The sequence below is a fragment of the Stegostoma tigrinum genome, chromosome 16 (genome assembly GCF_030684315.1).
Source record: "Stegostoma tigrinum isolate sSteTig4 chromosome 16, sSteTig4.hap1, whole genome shotgun sequence".
Classification (NCBI taxonomy): Eukaryota; Metazoa; Chordata; class Chondrichthyes; order Orectolobiformes; family Stegostomatidae; genus Stegostoma; species Stegostoma tigrinum.
Window position 1 is genome coordinate 10,665,708 of NC_081369.1, and position 25,953 is coordinate 10,691,660.

Here is a 25,953-nt window from a genome sequence, read left to right on the forward strand (position 1 = left end):
CTCAGGGAGACAGGATGGTGGTGGGAGACACAGATATACACAGGATCTCAGAAGCTTCCTGTCAGGACACTCTGGAGGTATCCTGCCTCAGGTATCCTGTCTGTGATGCCAAAGTCTTCAGAAATTCATGCCAAGGATGAACCTGTAACTGGACAAGGCACTTTCAGCAGGCCTTATGGGATCTCCAGCCCAGATACCCTTGGAGACGACTAGCCAGCTCTTCCCTGACAACAAGGCCAACAGCAGAAAAAGCTCTCTCCATCCCAACTGGGGAAGTCTGGGCTGCACTTGGATAAAGCGGGAGGGAAATTTAAGAGAAAAGCTTGCTGAGGTGTATGGGTGACACATGATTGTGAAATGTCTAGTATTTTTGTGAATATATATGTACATTTTGCATTCTTAAAATGCCCACTCTTGTGTCTTTGATGGACCTGCTGAAATTGCATCCATTTAAAAGATGAGCAGTCTTTGAGACACAACAGTGATGAAAATTTGTAGTATCCAAGCATTGTACATCTTCCATACTTCCATCCAAATTATGAGTGAGAGTATGGAATTGGTAATGATTTCACATATCACTGGAGACAAAGTTTCTTTCAATCTATAGACATCAAGAACTGCAGATGCTGGAGTCGGAGATAACACAGCAGGCCAGGCGGCGTCAGAGCAGCAGGAAAGTTGACGTTTCAGGTCGGGAACCTTCTTCATTTCCTGACCCGAAACATCAACTTTCCGGCTGCTCTAATGCTGCCTGGCCTGCTGTGTCCCTCCAGCTCCACACCGTGTTATTTCTTTTAATCTATCAGTTTTTCAAGGAAGCGCAGTGCCGCTCAAGGCTGGCAGGTTACATTGGGCTGTTCACACGTTTACTTTCCCTTAGAACAGCTGTTGGACAAGAGAAACTGCACGAAGTGCTGCCCCTTCTCAGGTTATTTCTTGTTCTGTAGGATGGCCAAGAATTTTGTGGAAATGTAGGAGTCTGTGTGAATTCTGAAAGGTTGAAGGTTAGCAAATGATGAAAGGGTGAAAAGAAGGTGCCTCAGATTCCCCTCAACCTACTGCCTCCTCTGGGAGACTTCACTGTACAACACTCAGCTCTAAGATTAGACCGCTATTACAGCGTGAGTCAGCGTATGATACCTATGTAATGTTGGTGCCTTGCTAAACTGCCTGTTGCTTTATTCCTGATGGTGTGTTGGACCTGTAATGAATACTTGAATTGGAATCACCCAAAGATTATAAGGATGCAATCATATGGATAACAAAACATTTATTCAATGAAGGAAAATTTCAGTTTCTGCAATAATAATCAGGTTCACTTGTACTTTGGACTGACCAGGGGCTGCTTGCCATGAATGTTCAGAGATAATGGGAACTGCAGATTCTGGAGAATCCAAGATAACAAAGTGTGGGGCTGGATGAACACAGCAGGCCAAACAGCATCTTAGGAGCACAAAAGCTGACGTTTCGGGCCTAGACCCTTCATCTGTAAAGGGTTAGAGCCCGAAACGTCAGCTTTTGTGTTCGTAAGATGCTGCTTGGCCTGCTGTGTTCATCCAGCTCCACACTTAGTTATCATGTTGAATGTTCATTTGCCTGTCAATTTGTGTTCTAGCACACATAAGCAGGTCATTAGAAATGAGCAGTTGTCTTGAGGGTCTTGGCAGACACAGCTTGCTCAAGAATCACAGGCCAAGATTTTTCTATTTGAAATTAAAGTACTGCAGCAAAAAAGTTTTGTGAAAAGATATGAAAAGATATCCAAACAGCTCTGTTCTCATTGAAATTGGTTTTGATTAGATTCTCTGTTTGGTTCTCACATCCGATTGATACATGGTTCTGTCATGTTCTTTTGGCTGATCTGCAGTCAATGTCTCAATCCTCATTCTCATCTTCATTCTAATAGATTGCTGTCAACTTCCCATTTACTTTGAATCCAAGACATTTCCCTTTTTGTTGTCAACTACAACTATGAAAGTCTTAGTATGGCACAATGATGCGGCACAATGATTCAGCACAACCTTTCTGGGCTACACAGAAAAGCTCTGTGTCAAAACCTCATCTTGGTCTATGTTGGAAGCATACGCACAATGTATTTTCATTCCACATCAGTCTGAGGGTTTCATAAAGATATCATGAGCCATGTTTGGATGGGGTAGCCCTTACTTGCCAGTAACTATCCCTGTATGGTCTGAGGATCTTGGAAGGATGCAAGAATAGATGAGTTCTCTATATAGGTTTCATGGCAGCTCCTAGGATATCTGGTGCATACCTTCAAAACGTGGAAACAATGATCATGATTAGGTTAAACATTGATGGAGTGAAAGTCATCAGTGCACGTTGTTATGGTGCTCTCAAAGCAAGGTAGGTACAGTCGTTGTGTCTTGGACCTATAGGGAGGAAGCATTTGTGGAGAGTCTAACTGCCTAGCTGCTGTACCTTACTCGTAATAGGAGAACATTATAAATGGATGTAATCTGACGGAAATTGCAGCAATTATATTTCAATGCATTTGTTGATCAACAATTGGTAGATACCACACAGTCCCCAGAAATGAGCCACTGTCATAAGCCTTCAAGGCACTGTTAATGTAATCTTGATGGCGACTGGGATGAGTTAACCATGCATTTCTTCTGAGTGCAATTCCTGCTCCACCAGGTAACATAGCTGAGTGCTGATGGCCCAGGACATTCTTATTTTACACCTCCATTGTGTTTCCACACGTTGAAGAAAATGATTGCAAGGTCTGTAGATCCAGGGTGTGGACATTCCCCTGTGCTTCCTCAGGGGAGATTCACCTTCTTTGTTTCCCTCTTGAGGCTGCATGACAACCAATTAAGTTCCTGCTGTTGCTGGTGAACTGGGATTAACTATGTGCACTGACAGCCATCATAGCTTTCCAGGAGGAAATAGTGAGAATACAGGGCAAGTATGCTGCTGTAAAGACAAAGCATGGGACTAAGACAGGAGATCCTTGGGTATTAAGGGACATAAAGGTTAGGACTAAGAAATAAAAACAAAACTTCTGGCAGATAACAAGGGTTTAAATTAGCAACGTCTCTAAAGGAATATGAAAGGTACAAGGGGAAATTAAAAGAAATTAGGAAATCAGAGACAATGCATAAGAAAGCATTGGAAGTAGAATAAAGCAAAGCCCGAAGAGTTTTTATAAGATATATATATGCTAGGAGAATAACAAGGGAAAGAGTAGGGTTGATAAAGGACTGTAGAGGTATTCTATGTATGGACCTGGAAGATATGGGTGCCATTCTCAATAAAAACTCTACATTGGTCTTCACAATGGAAATGGGCAGCACATTAATAGATGTCTGGATGAAGGCCTGTAAAATATAAGGAATTAACAGAGAGGGGAGGAATTAGTGGCTTAATGGACTTAGAATGAATAAAGTTGCTGGTCTGGATGAGATGTATTTCAGGCTGTTGACAGAGGCAAGAGAGAAGTTATCAGTGATTTTCAAGTCACCTCTGGCCACAGGTGACTGGAGGACAGCTACTGTTGTTACATTATAAAAATAAAGGAGGAAGGGATAGATGAGGAAATTGCGTGTTAATCAATCTAACATTTGTGGTGGGCAAGCTATCAGAAAGAATTCTGAGGCATAGAATATATCTGTACTTGGAGAGACGTGGACTAACAGAGAGAGCATGAATTTGTTAAGGGATGGTTGTGTCTCATAGACGTGATCAAATTTTTTGTGGAGGAAACCAGAAGTATTTATGAGGGTAATGCGTTTGATGTGGTCTACATGGAATTTAGCACGGCTTTGCATAAGGCACCTTATGTCAGACTGCTGAGAAACTAATGGCCCATTTGATCCAAGGCAAAATGGCGCATTGCTTTCTGCCTGTCAGACACTTTTGGATCCAACGAGTGATAATAAAGGAATGTTTCTGTGACTAGAAGTCTCTTTCCAGTATAGTTCCACAAGGTTTGATGCTTGGGTCCATGCTGTTTGTGGTGCCCATTAATGTTTTGGACTTGAAATTAGAGATTATGATCAAGGAATATGTGAATAATATGAAAATTGGTATAACTGGAAATAATGAGGAGGACACCTGTAAACTGCAACAGGATATTAACAGACAGGGCAGCTGGACGAAGCAGCACCAAGTAGATGAAAACTTTCTTTCATGAGAAGTTAGTCTAGAGACCAGAAATCTGGCGTTGATCTAATACAAATTCCATTTGGCAACGTACATTAAGTTGACATATTGCAACAGATGGTATAACATGTTATCTTCACATAGTTCAGAATGTTAGCTTCATACTGCTCGACAGTAAAGAGGATGAAACAAAGCTATTTTTCCACAGCCAGCATCGATGAATACATTAAAATATGTTTGAGAATCTTTTGTGTCATTATAACTGAGGTGGGCAGAGTGTAATGTCCCTCAAGTCCCACTACTCAATTGGTCGAAACATTATTTTACCTAATTCTTGGTATGGCAATGCTGATTTATTGTAAAACCAAATTTATTCAATGATGATGCTGAACTGGTCAACAAGATAGTAATTTGAAAATATAAATGTTTATCACACACACACACACACACACACACACACACACACACACACACACACACACAGAGGACATGTTGAATGTTCAGAGATAATGGGAACTGCAGATGCTGGAGAATCCAAGATAACAAAGTGTGGGGCTGGATGAACACAGCAGGCCAAACAGCATCTTAGGAGCACAAAAGCTGACGTTTCGGGCCTAGACCCTTCATCTGTAAAGGGTTAGAGCCCGAAACGTCAGCTTTTGTGTTCGTAAGATGCTGCTTGGCCTGCTGTGTTCATCCAGCTCCACACTTAGTTATCATGTTGAATGTTCATTTGCCTGTCAATTTGTGTTCTAGCACACATAAGCAGGTCATTAGAAATGAGCAGTTGTCTTGAGGGTCTTGGCAGACACAGCTTGCTCAAGAATCACAGGCCAAGATTTTTCTATTTGAAATTAAAGTACTGCAGCAAAAAAGTTTTGTGGTGCCATATCAATCATTACCCAGGAAAATTACCAGGCACTGTTATGTGCTGTTCACCACATTATTTATGCAGGCAAGATTTTGGACACGATATTTAGTGAACTGCATGGTAAGTAAGACCGAAGTGCTTCTGAGACTCTGGTGTCATATTTCAAGCCCAGATGTACATCACTTCAGATTTTACAACTCAGGAACTACCTTTTAAGCTGTGGTGGTTACCTGTAAACTTTCAACACATGGCTTTAAGATAATTCCGTAATTCATGATGAAAAATCTTAAGACCCCAGCGAACAGGACGGTGGAGAAAAGGTTATTCCTCTTCCCAGATGACCACAAAAAGAAGCCACTTCATCTGAAGCATCCAGTCTGCAACGATGTCAGAAGCTCGAGTCAGCACTATGCTGACCATCAAAAGGGATGATCAGAAATGTAGCAAGAAAGTCAATAGTATGCTATTGTTCTCAAGGGTAATTGGCACCATCTCTCAGCCCATGCCCACTCATACTCTCAGGCTCATTACTCAAACTTTGCCACGGCACACACAAATCATGAAAAGCGATAGACCACAACCCTCAGCATTATGTGCATCACACCCACCTCATCCACAATAAATAATAATCTTTTCTATTCTTTGTGTTTCCTTCTCACTTACTGGGTGCACTTCTACTCTACATGCATGATTACCACCTGCTCTTGCATACTTAATCCCTCCCTTTGCCTCACTCCAGGAAATCCTGTTCCACAACTGAGTGTTAGGAGCGATGGACCTGTTCTTCACTTTTTATGAATGGAAGATATTTGAGCTGACTGGGGAAGATCAGGATCACTCATGTTGTCAGGGAGGCTGCAATGATCAAAGAACCCATTAGGCTTCATTTTGCTATGCTTCTGTCCAATTTTCTCCAGTGCTAACTCTTTTGCACCAGCCTTTAGAACATAAGAACTAGGAGCAGGAGTTGGCAATTCATCTCTGTGCCTGCTCCATCATTTAATATGTATATAGCTGATCTCATCTCAGCCTCAATTCCACTTTTCCGCCCACTCTCCATGACCCTTCAACCCATTACTGATTTAAAATCTGTCTATCTCCTGTTCAAATGTATTCAAAGCCTTAGCATCCACCACACAAATCTTCAGATTCACAACCTTTTGACCAAAGTAATTTCTCCTCATCACAGTTTTAGGATAATGGGTAGCAGATTTAAAACAATAACCTCTCGTTCTAGACTACCCTGCATGAAGAAACATCCTCTCTAAGTCTGTTTTATTAATTCCTTTTAGCATTTTGTACACCTCAATTAGAACTCTTCTCATTCTTCTAAATTACAGAGAAGATAGACCTAAACTGCTCGATCTCTATTCATAAGACAAACCCCTCATGTCTGGAATCAATGTAATGAATCTCCTCTGAACTGCCTCCAATGCAACTACATTCCTCCTCAAGTAAAGGAATCAAAATTTCTAAGAATACTCCAGGTGCAATCTCACTAATGCCTTGTACAGCTGAGCAGCACTTCCCTACTGTTATATTCTATTCCTTTAGCAATCCAAGCCAAAATTCCATTTTCCTTCCTTATTCCTGCTGTACTTGCTTTCTAGTTTTCTATGATCCATGCACAAGGCCATCCAGACCCCTCTGCACTGAAACACTCTGAAGTTTCTCTCCACTTAAGTAAGTCTTGCCTTTTTAATCCTCTGATCAAAATAGGTACCTCTTACATATCCATGTTAAACTTCATCTGCCAAATTTTGATCCATTCACTTAACCTATCCATTTCTATACATAACTTTCTTATTTCTTCATTGTAATGTACTTTCCCACCTATTTTAGTGTCACCTGCAAATTTGGCTACAGTACTACTTATCCCTGCAACTAAGTCATTTATATTGGTTGTAAATAGTTGGAGCCCAAGGACTGAACCCTGTGGCGCCCCATTAGTTACATCTAATCAGACAAAGACTAATTTATCCACACCCTCTGCTTTCTGTTGGTTAGCTAATGCTTTATCCAAGCTAATAAATTACCCCTAACCCCATGTGATCGTGTGTATTCATCTTTTATGCAGCATCTTGTCAAATGCCTTCTGGACGTCCAGATATACTGCAGCAAAGTGTTTGACAAGGTTCCACATGGTGGATTGGTTAATAAGGTTAGATCACAAGGGATCAAGGGGGAGCTAGCCAATTGATACAAAATTGGCATGAAGACAGGAGACAGAGGGTGGTGGTTGAGGATTGCTTTTTGGACCAGAGGCCGGTGAACAGAGGTGTGCCGCAAGGATCAGTGCTAGATCCACAACTTTTTGTCATTTATATAAGTGATTTGGATGTGAATATAGGAGCATGGCTAGTAGGTTTACAGATGACACCAAAGTAGGCAGTGTAGTGAACAGTGAAGAAGATTATCTCAGCGGACCTTGATCAAATGGGCCAATGGACTGAGGAATGGCAGATGGAGTTTAATTTACGTAAACATGAGGTTTTGCGTTTTGGTAGGGTAAACCAGGACAAGTCTTACGAAGTTAATGGTAGAGCCCTGGAAGTGTCGCCGAACAAAGAGACCTAGGAGTGCAGGTGCATAGTTTCTTGAAAATGAGCTGCAGGTAGATAGGTTGGTGAAGAAGGTGTTTGACATGCTTGCCGTTATTGGTCACAATATTGAGTGTAGGAGTTGGGACGTTATGATGTGGGTGTACAGGACATTAGTGAGGCCAGTTTTAGAATGCTGCTTACAATTTTGGTTGCCCATCTGTAGGAAGGATGTTGTTAAATTTGAGAGAATGCAGAAAAGATTTGCAATACTGTTGCTGGGACTTGAGGGTTTGAGTTGTACGGAGAGGCCAAATAGGCTGGGGCTTTTTCCTGGAGTATTGGAGGTTGAGGGGTGACTTTATCGAGGTTTTTAAAATCACAAGGGGCATGCATAAGGTGAATAGCGAAGATCTTTTTCGTAGGATAGGAGAATCCAAAACTAGAGGGCATAGGTTTAAGGTGAGAAATGAAAGATTTAAAAAAAACTTGATGGGTACGTTTTTCATTACAAAAGATGGTGCATGAATGGAACAAGCAACTGGAGGAAGTGCTGGAGTTGGATATAATTACAGCATTTAAAAGACATCTGAATGGGTACATGAATAGGAAGGACTTAGAGGGATATGGGCCAAATGCTAGCAAATGGGACTAGGTCTGATTGGGATGAGTTGGCCTGAAGGGTCTGTTTCTGTGCTATATGATTATGTACAATGCCATGCAATGTTACTGCATTGTCACAATGCCTGCTACTTTCTCCCCATTGCTAGCAAATGGGACTAGGTCTGATTGGGATGAGTTGGCCTGAAGGGTCTGTTTCTGTGCTATATGATTATGTACAATGCCATGCAATGTTACTGCATTGTCACAATGCCTGCTACTTTCTCCCCAGTGGTCAGTAGGACATGACATGTGTAGGTACCTAAAAATTGGATCACCCAGTGATATCAAGTGTACAAACAGATAGATAATTAGACATTTATTCAGCAATAGAAAAGGTTATGATAAGAAGTTCTGCATGTCCTTTGCCCCAAGTAGGAGCTGTGTGCTGGATGCCAGAAAATTAATCAATTAAAAGAAGTTCAAACCCAAATAATTTATTCTAGAAGCTAGTTTTATCGAGATTCTCTCTGGCTTCTCACTCTCAACGATACATTGCTTTCTCATGCTGTCTTGAACAGTTCACCTCAGCAGTGGCTTGATCCTCACCCTTAGAAATTTACTGTTGATGCCCCTTTCTTATAGATCCCAGACTACTACCACCACTCTGACTCCCCAAACCTGTTAACTCCACTTTTGAAAGATCCAGGAAGCCACTTTGGAACACTTCTTTCCAGTGGTTCCCATCACCACTGGCGGCTCACCCGTCCTTCTGGGCTAAAATGCAAGCTAAAAGTAGAGCCTGTATGCCTAAAACTCAGTTAGACGTGGGTCAAAGATGTTTTAAAAGCAGTAGAGAGATTAGATGAGATAACAAGGTGTAGAGCTCGATGAACACAGCAGGCCAAGCAGCATCAGAGGAGCAGGAAAGCTGACGTTTCAGGTGTGAAAATTTTCTGAGCAAGGGTCCAGACCCGAAACATCAGCTTTCCTGCTCCTTTGATGCTGCTTGGCCTGCTGTGTTCATCCAGCTGTACATCTTGTTTATCTCAGATTCTCCAGCATCAGCAGTTCCTACTACCTCTGAGAGATTAGTTGAGCAGCCTTTCCCCATCAGGCTTTATTTAACATAAAATGCAAATGATAGGTTTTATAGATGAAATTCTTCCACCTGACGGCTTAGTGTAAAAACAGTGGGAAATTGGTAACTCTTCTGTGGCTAAGCAATTGTAATTTTTTTTGTATTAAACTGTGTTTGTGGCATTTCTTACAGAACAGGAGCTTTTGTCAATCTAAACAATCTGTCTTGTGTTTCAAATTGAACTTTGTATTAAGGGATTTTCAAATTGGCTCCTATTTCTCAGAGTCTTTTTAAACTGCCTTGTTAATTCAAACAGGGTCATGTATTTCACATCTCAGGAAAGAGTTGCCAAGATTCCTGTATTTTGAAGGTCTCACGCAGATTTGAATCATGCCTATTGTTTAAAACTGAATCAATCACAGTACTGTTTAATTTTAATTGCAGTCATTTTATACCCCTCAAAATTGTATGTGTTCTATGACTGAAATTAAAGAACAAACATCAAATCAAAAATGTAGCGCATACACTCCATTAGGTTAAACGCATTCCTCTCCTCGTTGTTGGAGTTGGTGTACACCCAAATAAACTTCATATCGCAACTTTCTCATTCCAGACTGTTTTTAGTTTATAGGTTCAAGTGTAATATTATTGATAACTAAAATATCTTCACAGGTATGGACTCCTTGTGGATCCTGTTCAGATTATAGCATTTGCCTTGAGTGACCCCAACACTTGGCCTGGTTCATATTTGATTATTGGTGAGTGACAGCATGTAAATAAAAATAGTGACTACAGATACTAAACGCAATTTTATTTTCATCGGCTTTACTTTTTATCAACCTATGTAATTCATCCTTTTAAATAGACTTTAATTTTGTCCGGAAAGTTAATGGCAATCAGTAATATTTTTCATAAAAGAGATTATGTAGTCTTTAGCTTGTATTTATATTTAAGCTAAAACAGAAAATATACAATAGAAAAAATTGTTTTGCCTGGGTGGAAATCACGGAGGAGGTGAACAGTCTTGTGTCTTGGACTCTGGCACAATGGGAATGATGAACATTCTCCTCCAAGTTAATTTAGTGTTCATCCAATAGCCTCATGAAGTTAGGAAAGAGACTTTGCAAGTAGGCAGGAAGATCAGGTTGTGAAATAGTCATCTTTAGGACCACATGGCAAGAGACCTCAAAACGTGTGACAATTATAAGGCAGTTGTGTGTCAGCTATAATATGTGACCCATGTGTGGCATGGTAAGCTGCTAGGACAAAGGGGGATAGATAGCATTTGACTTGACACTTTGCAGGGAAAAGGGAGACCAACAATGCCAGGGAGTAGGCCAAGATTGGACGGGTGGTTGCCAATCTCAAAATGCTTACACTTTGTAAAGAGGATGCCTTGGAAATTGAGGTCAAGAAGAATAGCCAGTTGGTTGCAGACTGCAAGGTTGGACTAACCAACCAGCAAAGAGAGTGTGGCTCCAACCTCGTGTTGAAATATTGGAACATGCGTGACATGCATGAGCTGTGGCTTCCTAATACATTAGGCTTCTCCTTGATACCTATCTTGTTCTCCACTGCAGGTCATTGCCATAGGCAAAGAAGTCTAAAACCTATAGCAAAAACCAAAAACTCCACCTCGTTGAAGGGCAATAACAATCACTTTCATCTGCCATTCTCCCATTCTCACAGCTCAGTTACATCATGGACGATTTTGAGGGTTACATCATGGATGAATTTGGGGCATGTGCTGGCGATTATTTCATCAAACATGTCCCAGCAACTATGGGAGTCTTTCTTACTCGAAGTCCCAGTGAGCAGAAAGACTGCAGGGATTACATGTATGTTGAGCTTCAGGCTGATGACAAACCTTTGGTTTCATACACAATAAATGCTTCCAGGTTGAGTAAATACTGTTCATCAGATGTCAGTGACACCAGAGCTCCCAATGCATGAAGTAGAGGAAGATGCCACTGCCTCAGTGCTGGAGACCCCATTACCCCATACAAGTCCATATTCCTCCACAGAATATTTCTATTGAGATTGGTATACTAATAAAGGAGATTTTTTAATTGTATGTGAAAAACATGATAAAATATAGTGCAAGCAAATAAACTAACAGAGTAGGTAACTTGAAGTAGTAATTGCTTAGAAACAAGTTTGAAACAATAAAGAGAAATCCACCATTTAACCTTCGTGATAAATTTATTAATGCCATCTTTTATGATTGTTTGTGCAAGACAATCATCTAAGTTAGTGAATGAAATTTTCTTAATATACATTTCAAGTCAACTCAGTGATGTGACCAAGTTTTCTCTCTTTCAGTGTCAAATGTATTTGTCCTTGTTGCTCTTCATATAGAAAGATCCCTGTCAGTAGTAAGTGTATCTCTATTACTCAAATTTACATTTAAAAATATTTTTCAGGAATCAGAAATGAGTTTTAGGTGTTTTAGTGATCAATATTGAATCACAAAATAAAGCTCCCTACGCACTATTACTTCATAAAGAATGACATTGACAGGATTGCCCTGTCATAGAATTTTACATGAAGGTATTCATCCCCATCATGCTTTTAAATCTTTTTGACGGTAGTGTCCAATTTAGTCCCATATCCAGATTGTAACCTATGATCCTACATGTTAGACTTCTTGAATGCAGGTTCAGTGGCCTTTGAATGCTCTTGTGAAATCTAATCCCACCATTCTTTTAGTTAATACATCCCAAACCTTAATCATCCCTTCTGTTTCCCATCTTAGTTCTTTTGCAAATTAATTGAAATTTATGACTACTGGTTAGTGATCCACCTTGCCAATTCATCAATGTATCCTAGGTCCAACCATATTCATCTGCTTCATCAATGGCTTTCCCTCCATCTTACAGTCAGATGTGGAGGTACTTGCTGATGATTGCAGAATTTTCAACACGAATAATGACTCCTCAGATATTGAAACAGTCCATGGGCAAATGCTGCAAGACCTGGACTGTCAATTTTGGTATGACAAGTGCAAGTGATGCCACAAAATGACTCTCTTCAACAAGAGACCATTATCTATTTTTTTTTGCTGAAAACCTTCACAATCAAAGTCCTGGGGACCACATTGACCAGAAACTGAAATGGACCAGTCATAGAAATACTGTGGCTACAGAAACAGGTCAGAGGCCAGGAAACCTGCAGTGGGTAACTCGCCTTCTGAGTCTCCAAGGCCAGGTCACCATCCACAAGGCTCAAGTCAAGAGCATAATGGAATTCTCCCCATCTGCTTTGATTACTGAAGCCTCAAGAAGCTTGATACTGTCTATGAGAAACAGACCTGCTTAATTGGTACCACATCCACAAACATTCAACTCTCCCCCAGGGCAGTGCTCAGTAGCATCAGTGTGTCCCATCTACAGGATGTGCTGCAGAGGTTCACCAAAGATCCCTAGATAGCACCTTCCAAATTCACAACCACAACCAGTTGGACGAGGGCAGCAGATAAATGGGAACAGCCCATCTGCAAGTTTCCTTCCAAGCGAATCACTATCCTGACTAGGAAATGTATATTGTTCCTTCAGTGTGATTGTGTTAAAATTCTGAAGCTCCCTCACTGAAACAGAGAGTCTACCTACAGCATATGAACTGCCATGATTTAAGAAGGCAGCTCACCCCCAGTTTCTGAAGGCAACTAGGGATGGGCAATAAATGCTGGCCCAGCACTAGTGAACACATCCCATGAACTAATGGGGATAAAAAATTTCCCTTCTATTTTTTATCAAAATTCCTATACCTCTCATAATTTTGCATATCTATATTGGGTCTACTCTTAATATTCCCTGTGCTGAAAGATATAATTCTGCTTTCTATAACCTCGCCATATAGCTTGCAGTTATTCATTTTGGTATTCTCCAATAAAATTCTGTACCCGTTCCAAGTTGTTGACATCTTTACAAAGCTATGATGCCCAGAATTGGGCATAATTGTACACAATACTCCAGCTGAGGCCTAACGAACTGTCTTTCTTAACAGCATCCCTGTGATCACCAAAAATTTAGAAATATACACCTGAAGTCTCTCTTCAAAATGCTATTTATAATACTAGAGCAAAGTGCTGCACATACTGGAGATCTTAAATAACTCATAGGACTAGAAAAGCTCAGAAGGTCATACAGCATTTGTGGAGAGAGAAACAGAGTTAACATTTCAAGATGGCTCTTCTTTGGAAATGAAGGGGCCTGGAAATCAGTCATACTGGTTATTTAATCAACCTATGACATACGCCTCTGGAGTAGGTTGGGACTTGAACCATTACCTTCTGATCCAGAGGTTAGGACACTATTACAGCATCTCAAGACCCTTTAAAATTTTTTCATACCCATTGACAGCCCAGGTCTTTGTGACAAAGACTGTTGGTGGGTTGGAGACAGTAGGTCTGTCGATCCTAAATTGCTTCAAACGACCAACCTTTTGGCTAACAGCTGAACACCCCAAACCCATTGCACCACAGAGACTGACAATAAATGGGTATTACACTGTAGAAAAGCGGTGGAGAAGGGACACGTAAAACGTACGGTGAAAGTTCCTCAGGCTAAAGACAAGGGAATGCTAGTGGTAGTAAAAGAATATGGAATAAGCATATATGTTACTGGTAGGATTTAATAGCAGAAAATAGGTAAACTATACTGAGACTGAATTCGTGGAAATAAGACACTGGCAGGGGAGGAGATATTAAAATGGAAGAACGAGTTCATGCTGTGAAGTTATTGATTTTGATGTTGAATCCTAAAGGCTGTGGAATTCCGAAGCAGTAATGAGATGTTGTGCCTCCACTTTGCATGGGCTTTACTGGAAAATAGCAACTAAGGCAGAAATGTAGGCATCGAAACAGGATGGGATATTTAAATTACAAATGCATAGATAATCAGGGTCATTCTTTTGGACAAGGTGGTGGTATTCCAAAACAGCCATGCAACCTGCATTTTGTCTCGCTTATTCTACAGTAGACAAGATTGAAAGAAATGCAAGTATGTCACTGCTTCACCTTCTGCGATTGCTTGAGAAGATGCAATGGGAGAGTGTAAAGAGGCGTTGGGAATGACTGAGAAGTTGATCATGATGTTGTGGAGTGAACAGTACTGCAAAATGCTGACAAGGGAGGGTAGGGGGAAATGCAAATGGTGTCATCCTGCTGGAGGAGGCCAACATCTCAGATAATGACCCTTTGAATGTAGAGGCTGGTGAGCTGGAAAAGGAGGACAAAGTAGCATATTAGACTGCCTCTCCATGACATTCCTTCAGCAGTGTATCTATTGATGCTTATCTGCACTTCTTACATTTGCCCCATTTCTTCCCATTTTACCAGACTACCGCTGTCTTCCTGAGTCCTGCTAACATCTTCCACATTATTTACTATGTTGTCTGATTTCATATCATCCATGAACTCTGAAATTATACTCCCTATGCCCAAACTTAGGGCATTTGTATATAGTAAGAAAAATAATAATTCTAACACTAACTCTTGGGGGACTCCACAGCCAATTAGCTATCCAGAAAACCACTGCCCTTTTACAACCCATGCTTATATTTACGAAATAAACCTGTTAAATGGAGGTTTGTCATTTGCCTTTTGAGAATTCATTTATTATCACACTTGCGCTACCTTCATTGACTTTCTCTTGATCTAGTACACAATTTGAGTTTGTTAGACGTGATTTGTCTTTCAACAAATTCTTTCTAGTCTTCCCTTCTTCAAGAATGTTCCTGTAAGAGAGTATTAATTTAGTCTTTGTCAGTGATCTTGTCAGTAGTTTTCAGATTGATGATGTTTGACTGATTTGCTAATATTTACTGGGATTATCCCTGTCCTGTTTCTTGAAGAGGAATGTAACATTTGCAATCCCTGACTTCTCTGGAATCGCTCCCATATTCAACAAGAATTCAAACTGTGTGATCACATGGCTGAAAGCTCCAACCTAGATTCCCTTAGCAATCCAGGCTGCATCCCATCTTGACCAGGTGACTTGTTATCTTTTATTGATTCCAACATATTTAGTTTTCCTTCTATTTTTAGCTTGTTAAAAAGCTATATTTCTCCCTTCTCTACCACAATGTTAATTCATCCCTTTTCCGAAGTCAGATGTAATATCCTCGTTCAGTACTCCTTCAATACCTTAGTCATGTCCTTTGCCCCAACTAGAACATTTTTCTTTAGATTCAAATTGGCCCCACCAATTCCCTTTAACCAATTTTTTACTTTCTAAATGTTTATAAAATATTTACGTTCCCTTTTAATTTATGCTGCTGTTCTTTTCTGCTTTGCCCCTCATTTATCTTTTTATTTCAATTTCACCTGTATTCCCTGTAATCTCGCTGGTTTTCTGTTGTCATCTGTATTTGATATTCATTGTAAATCTTTCTTGTTTTATTACAGCCTCTATTTTTGTTGTCATCCAAGGAATTCTAGCTTTGGATACACCATCTGCCCTCCTTTGGGGTATGTTTGATTTGGAATTAAACTTTCCCCATTTTGAAGGCCTGCTGTTGCTCAATTTTTCCTTTCATGGCCAGTCCTTGTTTCAAATCTACAAGTTCTAGATCCCATCTTAAATCTTTAAAATTGAATTGCTTCCAGTTAGTATTTTTACTTTTTCTGTCAGTGTTCCTTTCCGTAACTACTTTAAGGTTAATCCCTTTAGCTGACATTCACGCATGACTGGTACTAGTCATTCAATTGTAATCTGAAATGATACCTCCCTGTGATTTTCACCTTCTTTGCTCAAAGAAACGTGTGGCCAAAATATAGTATTACATTTACCTACTTAGTTAGATAACTCAAAGACCCCATTTTAATGGAACAAAATGGAAATTTCCTGATCTGAACAGCTTAAAATCAAGTATGTTACAGCGGCTCTGTTGCAAAGCTTTCATCACGCAAAAGTATGGGAAATCTAGTTTCAGAATAAATTAAATGGATCTAAAGTTTAGTTTGAGTTCTTATAGTCCTCTAGACTTACAACAGGAGAACCTTGTTGAATTTTAGAATCCATTTTTTGATGTATAATTTGGATAATAAAGCTGGAAAAACATTAAAAACCAAAAGGACTGCGGATGCTGTAAATCAGGAACAAAAACAAAGTTTCTGGAAAAGCTGAGCAGATCTGGCAGCATCTGTGAAGGAGAAAACAGAGTTAATGCTTCAGGTCAGGAAAAACATTAGTTGGTTTCACAGGTTACCTAAAATTGATTGGTTCAGTACATGCATTGACATTACTGATTCCTCTGAGGTCATCATGGTATTATATTGCTTCAGGTATTTTTAATTAACTTTTCTAGGGATGTTATGACAAAGCTCTGAATCAGGTAGGCTTTAAACCTGGGTGTTCTAGCTCAGAGGTTGGGATACTGCAACTATACCACAACAGCCCTCGTTTCAAACCCAGGATTTTCATTCTAACACTCTTCCAACTGAATTATATCAACCAAACACAGGGTCCTCATTGTTTCTGAATTCAATTATAATTGAAAACACTTATTTAAGCCAATCAAATTCTGGATACTTCATCAAATGCAAATATTTGCTTAAGTACAAATTATTTGTATTGTTTGACAAATATTGAGATACAAATTGTACAGATTACTGTGCTATCAAATGCTCATACTTGCTTTGTGTTAAATTACCAATATCAAGCTTTCAGGTCTAAGGCATCCTACTTTATCCTTTCTTCAATTTTTATAAATTGGAATCATGTTTGTATGTCAGTCGTATTCGTAATACTCCTGTATTCGTTGATTCCCTTGAGATAACTGACATGATAGGACCTGATTTGATTCACTGCCTGTGGCCTTATTTGTAAAAGGCAGACCTTTGGTTTATTTGTAAATAAGAACAGAAATAAATCATTAATAACATCTATTAGAAAAAACTGACGTTTTCTTGATTATTGTTATATACTTTGTGGGCATATTTGACATTTCCAAAATCATCCCATTCAAATGTATCAAAGAGGACTTCTCTTTGTGATTTCTGCCCCCAAAAATGTTTCAGTTTGCGCACTCAAAAACAAGTAGAACGATATATAATCTGAAAACCATAACAAGTCTTCTTCCCATTTTAAGTTAAAATAATAAATTGCATCTTGGTAAAAAATCACTGACATAGTTTTTGGTACACTTTAAGTGTGTACGCTAGTTTAGAAATTAGAATAAAATATTAATCAAGTCTTGTTATGAATTGCTTCAGCTCCAGTTTTGTTTTGTTAAATATGTCCTTCTGTTTAAAAATTTGGAGAAGTGAATTTGTGCTAATATACAACAGTAATCCTACCATAGAATTGAAAATTCTGAATTTGAGGCAGCTGGTGATTGCACTGTTTTTCAAACTAAGATATTTGAACTAACATAGTTGTCTATAAATTCTCCCAACCATTACATGAAAGCATTGTAGTGGTGCAAGATTTTGCTGTTGGGATAGGTATAGCGCATTAGTTAGCCATAGATTTTTAAATTTAAGAAATTCGTTTTCCAGTTAACCATCAATTACCTGTGATAGTGAAGTAACTATGTTAACTGTTTGGGATTAATAATTGTAGTGAACTTTAAAAAGGTTTAATTTCTACATTACAGCTTTCGATGAGTGAACGATCAGGGTATGCTGCACAGATGATTAATCTTGGAGCAGTTCTGTTTTTTCCACTGTTTGTTCTTTACATACTGAGTTCAACGAGTGCAGGTTAGGAATATTTTCTCTTCTTCATATTTTTCATTCTTTGTTTCCTTGATTTAAAATTCCCAAATTTTACTTCAGCCTCTCAACCAATTGAGAAAGCAGTTGATTCTGGGTCTGTTTGCCACCTTGAAAAAGTTGGTGGCTCAATATCTGTTGAGCATGGGAGTTGGGGAATAAAGATATATTTGTAATTTATTGAGTTATTTTTAGGGGAGATTTGAGAAGGAAAGCAAAGTGGAAACTTAATATTTCCCCAGCAGTAAAGAGCAGGTGTCTTGGCTGGGATGGCACTGAGTCACTTCCTTCTTATTAAATCTGGGCAGTATTCCTACCTGGATGCCAGGGGAAGCACTTTGTCCACTTGTGGCTTTTATCCAACCACTGCTGGGTGAGAGCTGGCTTGCAGAGACAACTCTGACCTGTTTGGGAGCTGAGGGGGTATCCGTCATTCAAAAGCACTTTGTATATCCAAGCTCCCTCTTCCATTTCCCCTCACTACCCGAGCTATCTCTGCAGCCCTTTTGCCATGACCTCATCCTGCTATTGGCTGTTTTGCAAACATTGCATGATTAAAGGAAATTTTTCACTCCGGCTTTTATGTTCTAAGATCATTTGAAACAGAGGAGCTGACCTCTGACCTGATGAGGTGATAATTTGGGTGCATTCAGTTTTTACCACAAAATCCCAGTGGCCTAAATGAGGCCTCAAATGCCTATGATGTTGTATTGCAAATTTTATTTCAATATAGCCAATGGGATGCAGAGAGTAGCAAGTCAAACATGACTGAAAACTGGGCGTTAATGACTGGAAAATCCTGGATTAATTTACTGTGGGATCAGGAGGAGAATTCCTGCTCCTCTGGGTTCTATATTCAACATGTTTCTATATTTCAAAATATTTAAACCACTCAAAATTCTCCATTACCAGATTCTTAGCCACTCACATGACATATCTGTTTCCTCAGCAGTGGCCTTATGTCATTTTCAGAACTTACTTTCCTAACTACCTTTGTCTCATCAACAAAGTTAGCAATCATGTCTTCGGTCCCTTCAGCCAGTTTATCCATATAAATTATAAACCGTTAAAGTCCCTTTGCAGTCCCTGTGGCACACTACAATTACATCTTGCCAAACTGAAAAAGATGTATTAATGCCTACTATCTGCTTCCTGTTATATGATCAATCTTTCATCCATGAAATATGCTACCTGTAAGCCATCAGCCTTTATTTTCCACAATAACCTTTGATATGGCACTTTATCAACAGCATATCTTATACACTTAAAAAATTTGTTTACTTTATTACTTCACATTTTTCCTTGTGGAGCAAGAAGGCAGGACACTCGAATTTTCCAGAATTGTAAGTGTACCCAAATGTGAGTCATCATCAGCTACCACACTGTTTTGGAGCATATGGTGACTGGAAGGGCTTCAACTTGTTGAACTTGCAGCTGCTGTGCAAGGTGATGCAATGAATTATGTAGATCTGCACTAATTATCCTTACTCAGTTGTAGTGACGCCTTTATGCTGAACCAAACATCAGTTACAACTTTCTTTACCCTAGTTACGGCAAGAGGTTGACTTGACACAAGAGCTCCCCATTCTGCACTCCACATGCTCCATCTGCGCACAATTATAAGCATGAGCTGTGTTCAAAGTCCTGATCAAATAAACAATTGGTACCCTGGAACAGTGCTTTCCCTGCCTAGATAGGTCTGAAAATACCAGGTTGTGGTCTCATCAGTGTTGCTCCAATATTATTGGCATCTGTTCCATGCTTCCCAACTTTGTAGTACAAGCAATGCAACCCATCAAACCACCTACAAAGGAAAAAGTGGAAACAAAGAGAATGAAAAAGAAGTAGATGTAGTATAAGTTTGAGCTAGCCAATTTATCCTGCTTACTTAAACTGGCAGATCATCAAGGAGCATTTAGCCAAATTACTTTCTGTGCCTCTGCATAAGTAGTTATCTGCAGTCATTAGTTCCAGTCCTTTCATCATTCTTAGAAAGGTACTCAATCCTCATACAAATATTGGGCTTTCAATGAAATTGCAATGGGTGATCAACAAATACCAAACACGCAGCACGTCACAAAATTTGTAAATGACTCATTTACAATGTGAATTAATACATTAATTAATTTCTAATCATCCCTATAGAAGGCCAGGTGGTTATCTAGATGTTCTGGTGTTTTCACAAGGTGCTACTTCAATTGCTTCAGGTAGGGAGGTGGAGGTTTGCTGTACTTTCATGAGGTAACTTAAGATGGCTTCTCAGTGATTCTGCAAGACTTGCATGCTAGCAGGACAGTTTGTCTCAACTGTTTTCTGCTTCTAGGACTTAGATTGATTCAGGAGTTTGTCAGGCTAAATATGTCCCTCAATCATGGTGCCACTGCTACCTTAAAGATGCATGGTAAAGCAAATACCAGGAGAGTGTGACGGCATTAAAATCTTTATCTATGCATTCATAGTCACTACAGAAACTAGCAGAGAAGATGAAACCGAAAATCTGAGTGGCAGCAGCACGAGTTTCTAACAACATTGTCAGAAGTGTCGCTGTTAGTTACTAAGGAAACCACTGTACAGTCCTGGAGATGAACATATGCCCTGAGGGTGACTTAATTACTATAATGTGCTATGACACCACAGAAATTGAAAGTGAGTCCATAGTATCACAATTTAATGTACTGTAGATCAAGACCACTGTTCCTGGAAACATCATAAATGTGAAAATTTGCTTAAACCACCAAATTGTCTGACTCTAAGTGCCTAATTCAGGTCAAAAGAAATGCACACCAAATTTTTCTATTATAGGTAAATATTATTTCTTGCAAATAAATTGGTTTTAACCAATTCAAAAATATGCTAAATTATAACTCTATAATTTAAACTTATAACCCTTTTAAAATTCTCATACAAATACAAACAGACACAAAGAGACAAGACAAGACGCAAATATTAGTGGTGGGAAGTGGAAAGATAAAGTCAGAAAAACATAGTTCTAGCTCAACAGTGGATTATGGACATTGATGAGTTGTTTTCTTTTGGTTCTTTGTGATTCCTTCCAACTCTTTGTGGTGACATAATGTTGTGGGTACACTGAGTCTCAGTCTGTTGTTCACTAGTTGAGGATTCGCCCTGCCAATACCTCTGAAAGTTTTTTTTTCTCTTTTCCTTTCAACAGGGGATTTGCAGAGAGAACAGCTCACAGATGAGACGTGAGGGAGAATAGCTATCTGCTAGGGATTTTTTTTTACTTCTCCCTGTGGGGCAAGGAGAGAAAGAGAGATGGATGCTTTCTTCTTGCCGGCTAAATGTCTGTGATGTATTGTCCATGCACAAGTCTGTAGGTATCTGTCCAGAAACTGGTTAGGAGGTAGTTATTGTGTTGAGCTCTCCGAAAGCTACATCAACTAGTGTTGACTTGTCTGGAATTCACCCTCACTGCTCTAACCAGGCAACAATTTTATGTACAAAACTCAAATGTTTTCCAGTTGCTTGTTTTTATGACTGCAAAGACCTTCTTACTCAGCTTCCTTGCTTTAAAACCTATCTTGCCCATTTTCAGTCCACAATATGAAAATGTGGTCCTTACATTAACGGAGATAAAACATCATTTAAAGCATATGCTTCATCAGTAGATACATGACGCCTAGACAACAAAATGAGGGACTTGCATCCGGTCATCCCTTATCCAAATTTTATATAATCTTTATCACTTTTCTCTTAGGTTCTTAATTTATTCTAGGATTTTCCCATAAGCTTCAGCTTCACATATTCGTCATTGGCTTCTGAGGTCTCTATGAATTCTTTCTGTGTCTCGCTGTCTCTCTATTTCTAGTTCCAGCTTTCTCATTTCCATTTTCATCCTCATTAGTTCTATGTCCGTTTTATTTTCCTTTAATGTTTAATGCTCTTTTTTATTGTTTCGGATGAGGAGAAGCAGGTGGAGTTTAATTTGGATGACTGTGAGGTATTGCATTTTAGTAAAAGAAACAAGAGCAAAATATTTACAAATACTGTTGGCGCTCTGAGTAGTTCCCACAACATGCAGACCGAACATGGTTTACAAAATACCATGCAACGACTGCCACAAACATTACATCGGACAGACAGGAAGGAAACTAGCCATCAGAATACATGAACATCAGCTAGCAGCAAAACGGCATGATGAACTCTCCTTAATATCTGTACTATTGAACAATGAAGGCCATCAATTTAACTGGGACAAAGTAACCATAGTAGACCAAGCCAAACATAGACATGCACGAGAATTCCTAGAGGCATGGTTCTCCACCCTTACTTCAATCAACAAGCATATAGGATTGAACCCCATATACAAACCTGGAAATGACAGTACTCACCATAACAGACAGGACAGTACAAATTCTAAGCGGAGTAGAATAACATCGCTTCATCATAAGCTCCACAGATGATGTCACCTAGCATGGTGACGAAACATCTGAACAAAAACAAACCAATTCAGCGAGCAAATCAACAAGCTCTGGGTAGTGTTGTAGAACAGAGAGACCTCGAGGGTTCAGGTACAATTACTTTGAAATTTGCCTCACAGATAAATAGGGTTAGCTAGTAGGTACCTGGCATAGTTATCTTTATTGCTCAGACCTTTGAGAATAAGAGTTGGGATGTCATGCTGACGTTGTACAGGATGTTGGTAAGGCCACTTTTGGAGTACTGTATGGACTTCTGGACACCCTACTGTAGGAAGGTTATTAACTTGGAGACGGTTCAAAAAAGATTTACCACGATGTTGCCAGGAATGGAGAATATTTTGCACCGGAGCGTAGGATGCTGAGGGCTGATCTTATAGAGGTTTATAAAATCATAAGGGGCATACATAAGGTGAAGAGCAAGGGTCTTTCCCAAGGATAAGGGGGGTGCAGTTCAAAAGTAGAGGGGCATATTTTTAAGGTGAGAGGAGAAAGTTTTAAAAAGGTCATGAGGGGCAACTTTTTTTATACAAAGAGTGGTTCATGTGTGTAGTGAACTACCAGAGGAAATGGTGGATGTAGTACAATTACAATATTTAAAAGACATTTGGATAAGTACATGAATGGGAAAGGTTTGGAGGTTTCTGGGCCAAACGCAGGCAAGTCACACTACTTTTGTTTGGGAACATAGTCGGCATGAACTAATTGGAACAAAGGATCTGTTTCTGTGCTCTGTGGCTCTCCTTGTCTTCTCGGCCACTTGGGATTCCACCTCCAATTTTTTCATTTTCCCTATATACTCAAAATGACTGATCTATAACTCAATATAAACAGATTCTGATGTCTAACTACTTGGTTTTTCTTGTATCTCACTTTTAAGTTCAAATGCCGTGCCAGTTTCTCTATTATATACACCTTCATAGGCCTGACTGGCAATTCCATTGCTAGTTTTCTTGTCAATTCAATCAACCTGGTTTTTATAATCACGTGTAAGTTCATGACAGACATTTCTTCCAGCAAGGAAGTGTTATCAACTTCTAATACCTTTTGTTTTCATTTAGAACCTGGTGGTTATGCCTTCACCCTTTTCCACTTAACTAACTCCATAACCATCCTGCATTTCCTTTCTCCCACAACCTCAGACAAGCCCCCAAACAACTAACTGGGGACAGTGTGCTGTAAATCAAGCACATCAGTTCCTTGACCTGTCACAAATGTGAAAATTGGATTAAACTGCTGATTTGCACAATTCTAGATTAGTCTAATTCAGATTAAAAGCATATGCATACCATTAACAATTTATTGCAAATATATAGTTTTTAATTAATGCCAAAAAGGACATGCTGAATTGCATTCCCATAACTTAAACTCTATCCCTTTTTAGAATTCCCTTACACGTGCAAGCAGGTGCACACAGAAAGACAAGACACAAATACTACAGTGGGAAAGGGAAAAACAAGTCAGAAGCACGGTAATAAAATGTAAGGCTGGATGAACACAGTGGGCCAAGCAGCATCTCAGGAGCACAAAAGCTGATGTTTCGGGCCTAGACCCTTCATCAGAGAGGGGGATGGGGAGAGGGAACTGGAATAAATAGGGAGAGAGGGGGAGGCGGACCGAAGACGGAGAGTAAAAAAGATAGGTGGAGAGAGTATAGGTGGGGAGGTAGGGAGGGGATAGGTCAGTCCAGGGAAGACGGACAGGTCAAGGAGGTGGGATGAGGTTAGTAGGTAGATGGGGATGCGAACTGAGCGGAGGTGTTCTGCAAAGCGGTCTCCAAGCCTCCGCTTGGTTTCCCCAATGTAGAGGAAGCCGCTCAGTTCGCAACAAACAACTGCACCTCCCAATCGCAAACCATTTCCACTCCCCCTCCCATTCTCTAGATGACATGTCCATCATGGGCCTCCTGCACTGCCACAATGATGCCACCCGAAGGTTGCAGGAACAGCAACTCATATTCCGCCTGGGAACCCTGCAGCCTAATGGTATCAATGTGGACTTCACCAGTTTCAAAATCTCCCCTTCCCCTACTGCATCCCTAAACCAACCCAGTTCGTCCCCTCCCCCCACTGCACCACACAACCAGCCCAGCTCTTTCCCCCCACCCACTGCATCCCAAAACCAGTCCAACCTGTCTCTGCCTCCCTAACCGGTTCTTCCTCTCACCCATCCCTTCTTCCCACCCCAAGCCGCACCCCCATCTACCTACTAACCTCATCCCACCTCCTTGACCTGTCCGTCTTCCCTGGACTGACCTATCCCCTCCCTACCTCCCCACCTATACTTTCTCCACCTATCTTCTTTACTGTCCATCTTCGGTCCGCCTCCCCCTCTCTCCCTATTTATTCCAGTTCCCTCTCCCTATCCCCCTCTCTGATGAAGGGTCTAGGCCCGAAACGTCAGCTTTTGTGCTCCTGAGATGCTGCTTGGCCTGCTGTGTTCATCCAGCCTTACATTTTATTATCTTGAAATTCTCCAGCATCTGCAGTTCCCATTATCTCAGAAGCACGGTTCTGTTTTATTATTGTCTCATGTACCAAGGTACAGTGAAAAGTTTCATTTTACAATGCAGGCACAGCGTGCCATACAAGGTGCATAGGGTAATAGAACAGAGCAAAGAAGACAGTGTTTCAGCTGCAGAGAAGATGTACAGAGAACGAGATCAAGATTAAATTTAAAATTTGAGAGGTCCACTCAGAAGTCTAATAACATTGGAAAGAAGCTGTTCTTGAATCTATTTGTACGTGTATATAAACTTTTATATCTTCTGCCAGGCGGAAGAGCACAGAAGAGACTATAACCAGAGTGGGAGGGACTTGATTATGTTGTTTGCTTTCCTGAGGCAGCAGGAAGTATAGATGGGCCCAGTGGATGGAAGACTAGTTTGCGTGATGGACTGGGCTGTGTTCTGAACTCTCTGTAATTTCATGCAGTCTTGGGAAGAGCAGTTGCCAAACCATGCTGTGATGCATCCAGTTAGAATCCTCTCTATGGTGTATATATAAAAATTTGGAAGAGGCCATGTCAATATGCCGAATTTCTTTAGCCTCCTGAGGAAATAGAGCCATTGTTGTGCTTTCTTGACTGTTATGTGGACATGGATGGACCAGGACAGATTATTGGTGATCATCATTCCCAGACACTCAACATTCTCAACCATCTCCACCCCAGCACCATTGATGCAGACAGGAGTGTGCCCTGCATTCCACTTCCTGAAGTCAATGATCAGCTCCTTCATTTTGTTGACATTGATGAAAATATTGTTGTCTTTATACCATGCCGCTAAGCAATCTCTTTCCTGTTTTCTGTCTTATCATTGTTTGAGATCTGTTCTATGATGGCGGTGTTGCCAGCATTGTAAATGGAGTTGAGGTGGAATTTTGCCACACAGCCAAGAGTGTATGAGGAGTATTGTAGGAGACTGAGTATGCCACCTTGGAGGGCACTGGTGTTGAGACTATTGTGGAGGAGGCATTGTTGCCTGTTCTTACTGATTGCGGTGGATGGGTCAGAAAATTGAGGATCCAGTTACAGAAAAGGAGCTGAGACCTAGGTCAAGGAGTTTAGAGATCAGTTTGTTT

General features: G+C 40.2%; 1 protein-coding gene and 1 long non-coding RNA gene across 2 annotated transcripts in view; one reads left to right on the forward strand and one right to left on the reverse strand.

Moving 5' to 3' along the window:
- LOC125459916 (diacylglycerol O-acyltransferase 1-like) overlaps positions 1-25,953 on the forward strand; it is a 128,357-nt gene that overhangs the window by 32,662 nt on the left and 69,742 nt on the right. The window contains exon 4 of the mRNA XM_059651601.1: positions 9,890-9,975. Within this exon, the coding sequence (XP_059507584.1) occupies positions 9,890-9,975 (86 nt within the window). The remainder of the gene's footprint in view (positions 1-9,889; positions 9,976-25,953) is intronic.
- The window catches only part of LOC132210631 (uncharacterized), a 117,670-nt gene that overhangs the window by 15,335 nt on the left and 76,382 nt on the right, over positions 1-25,953 (reverse strand). The window lies entirely within an intron of this gene.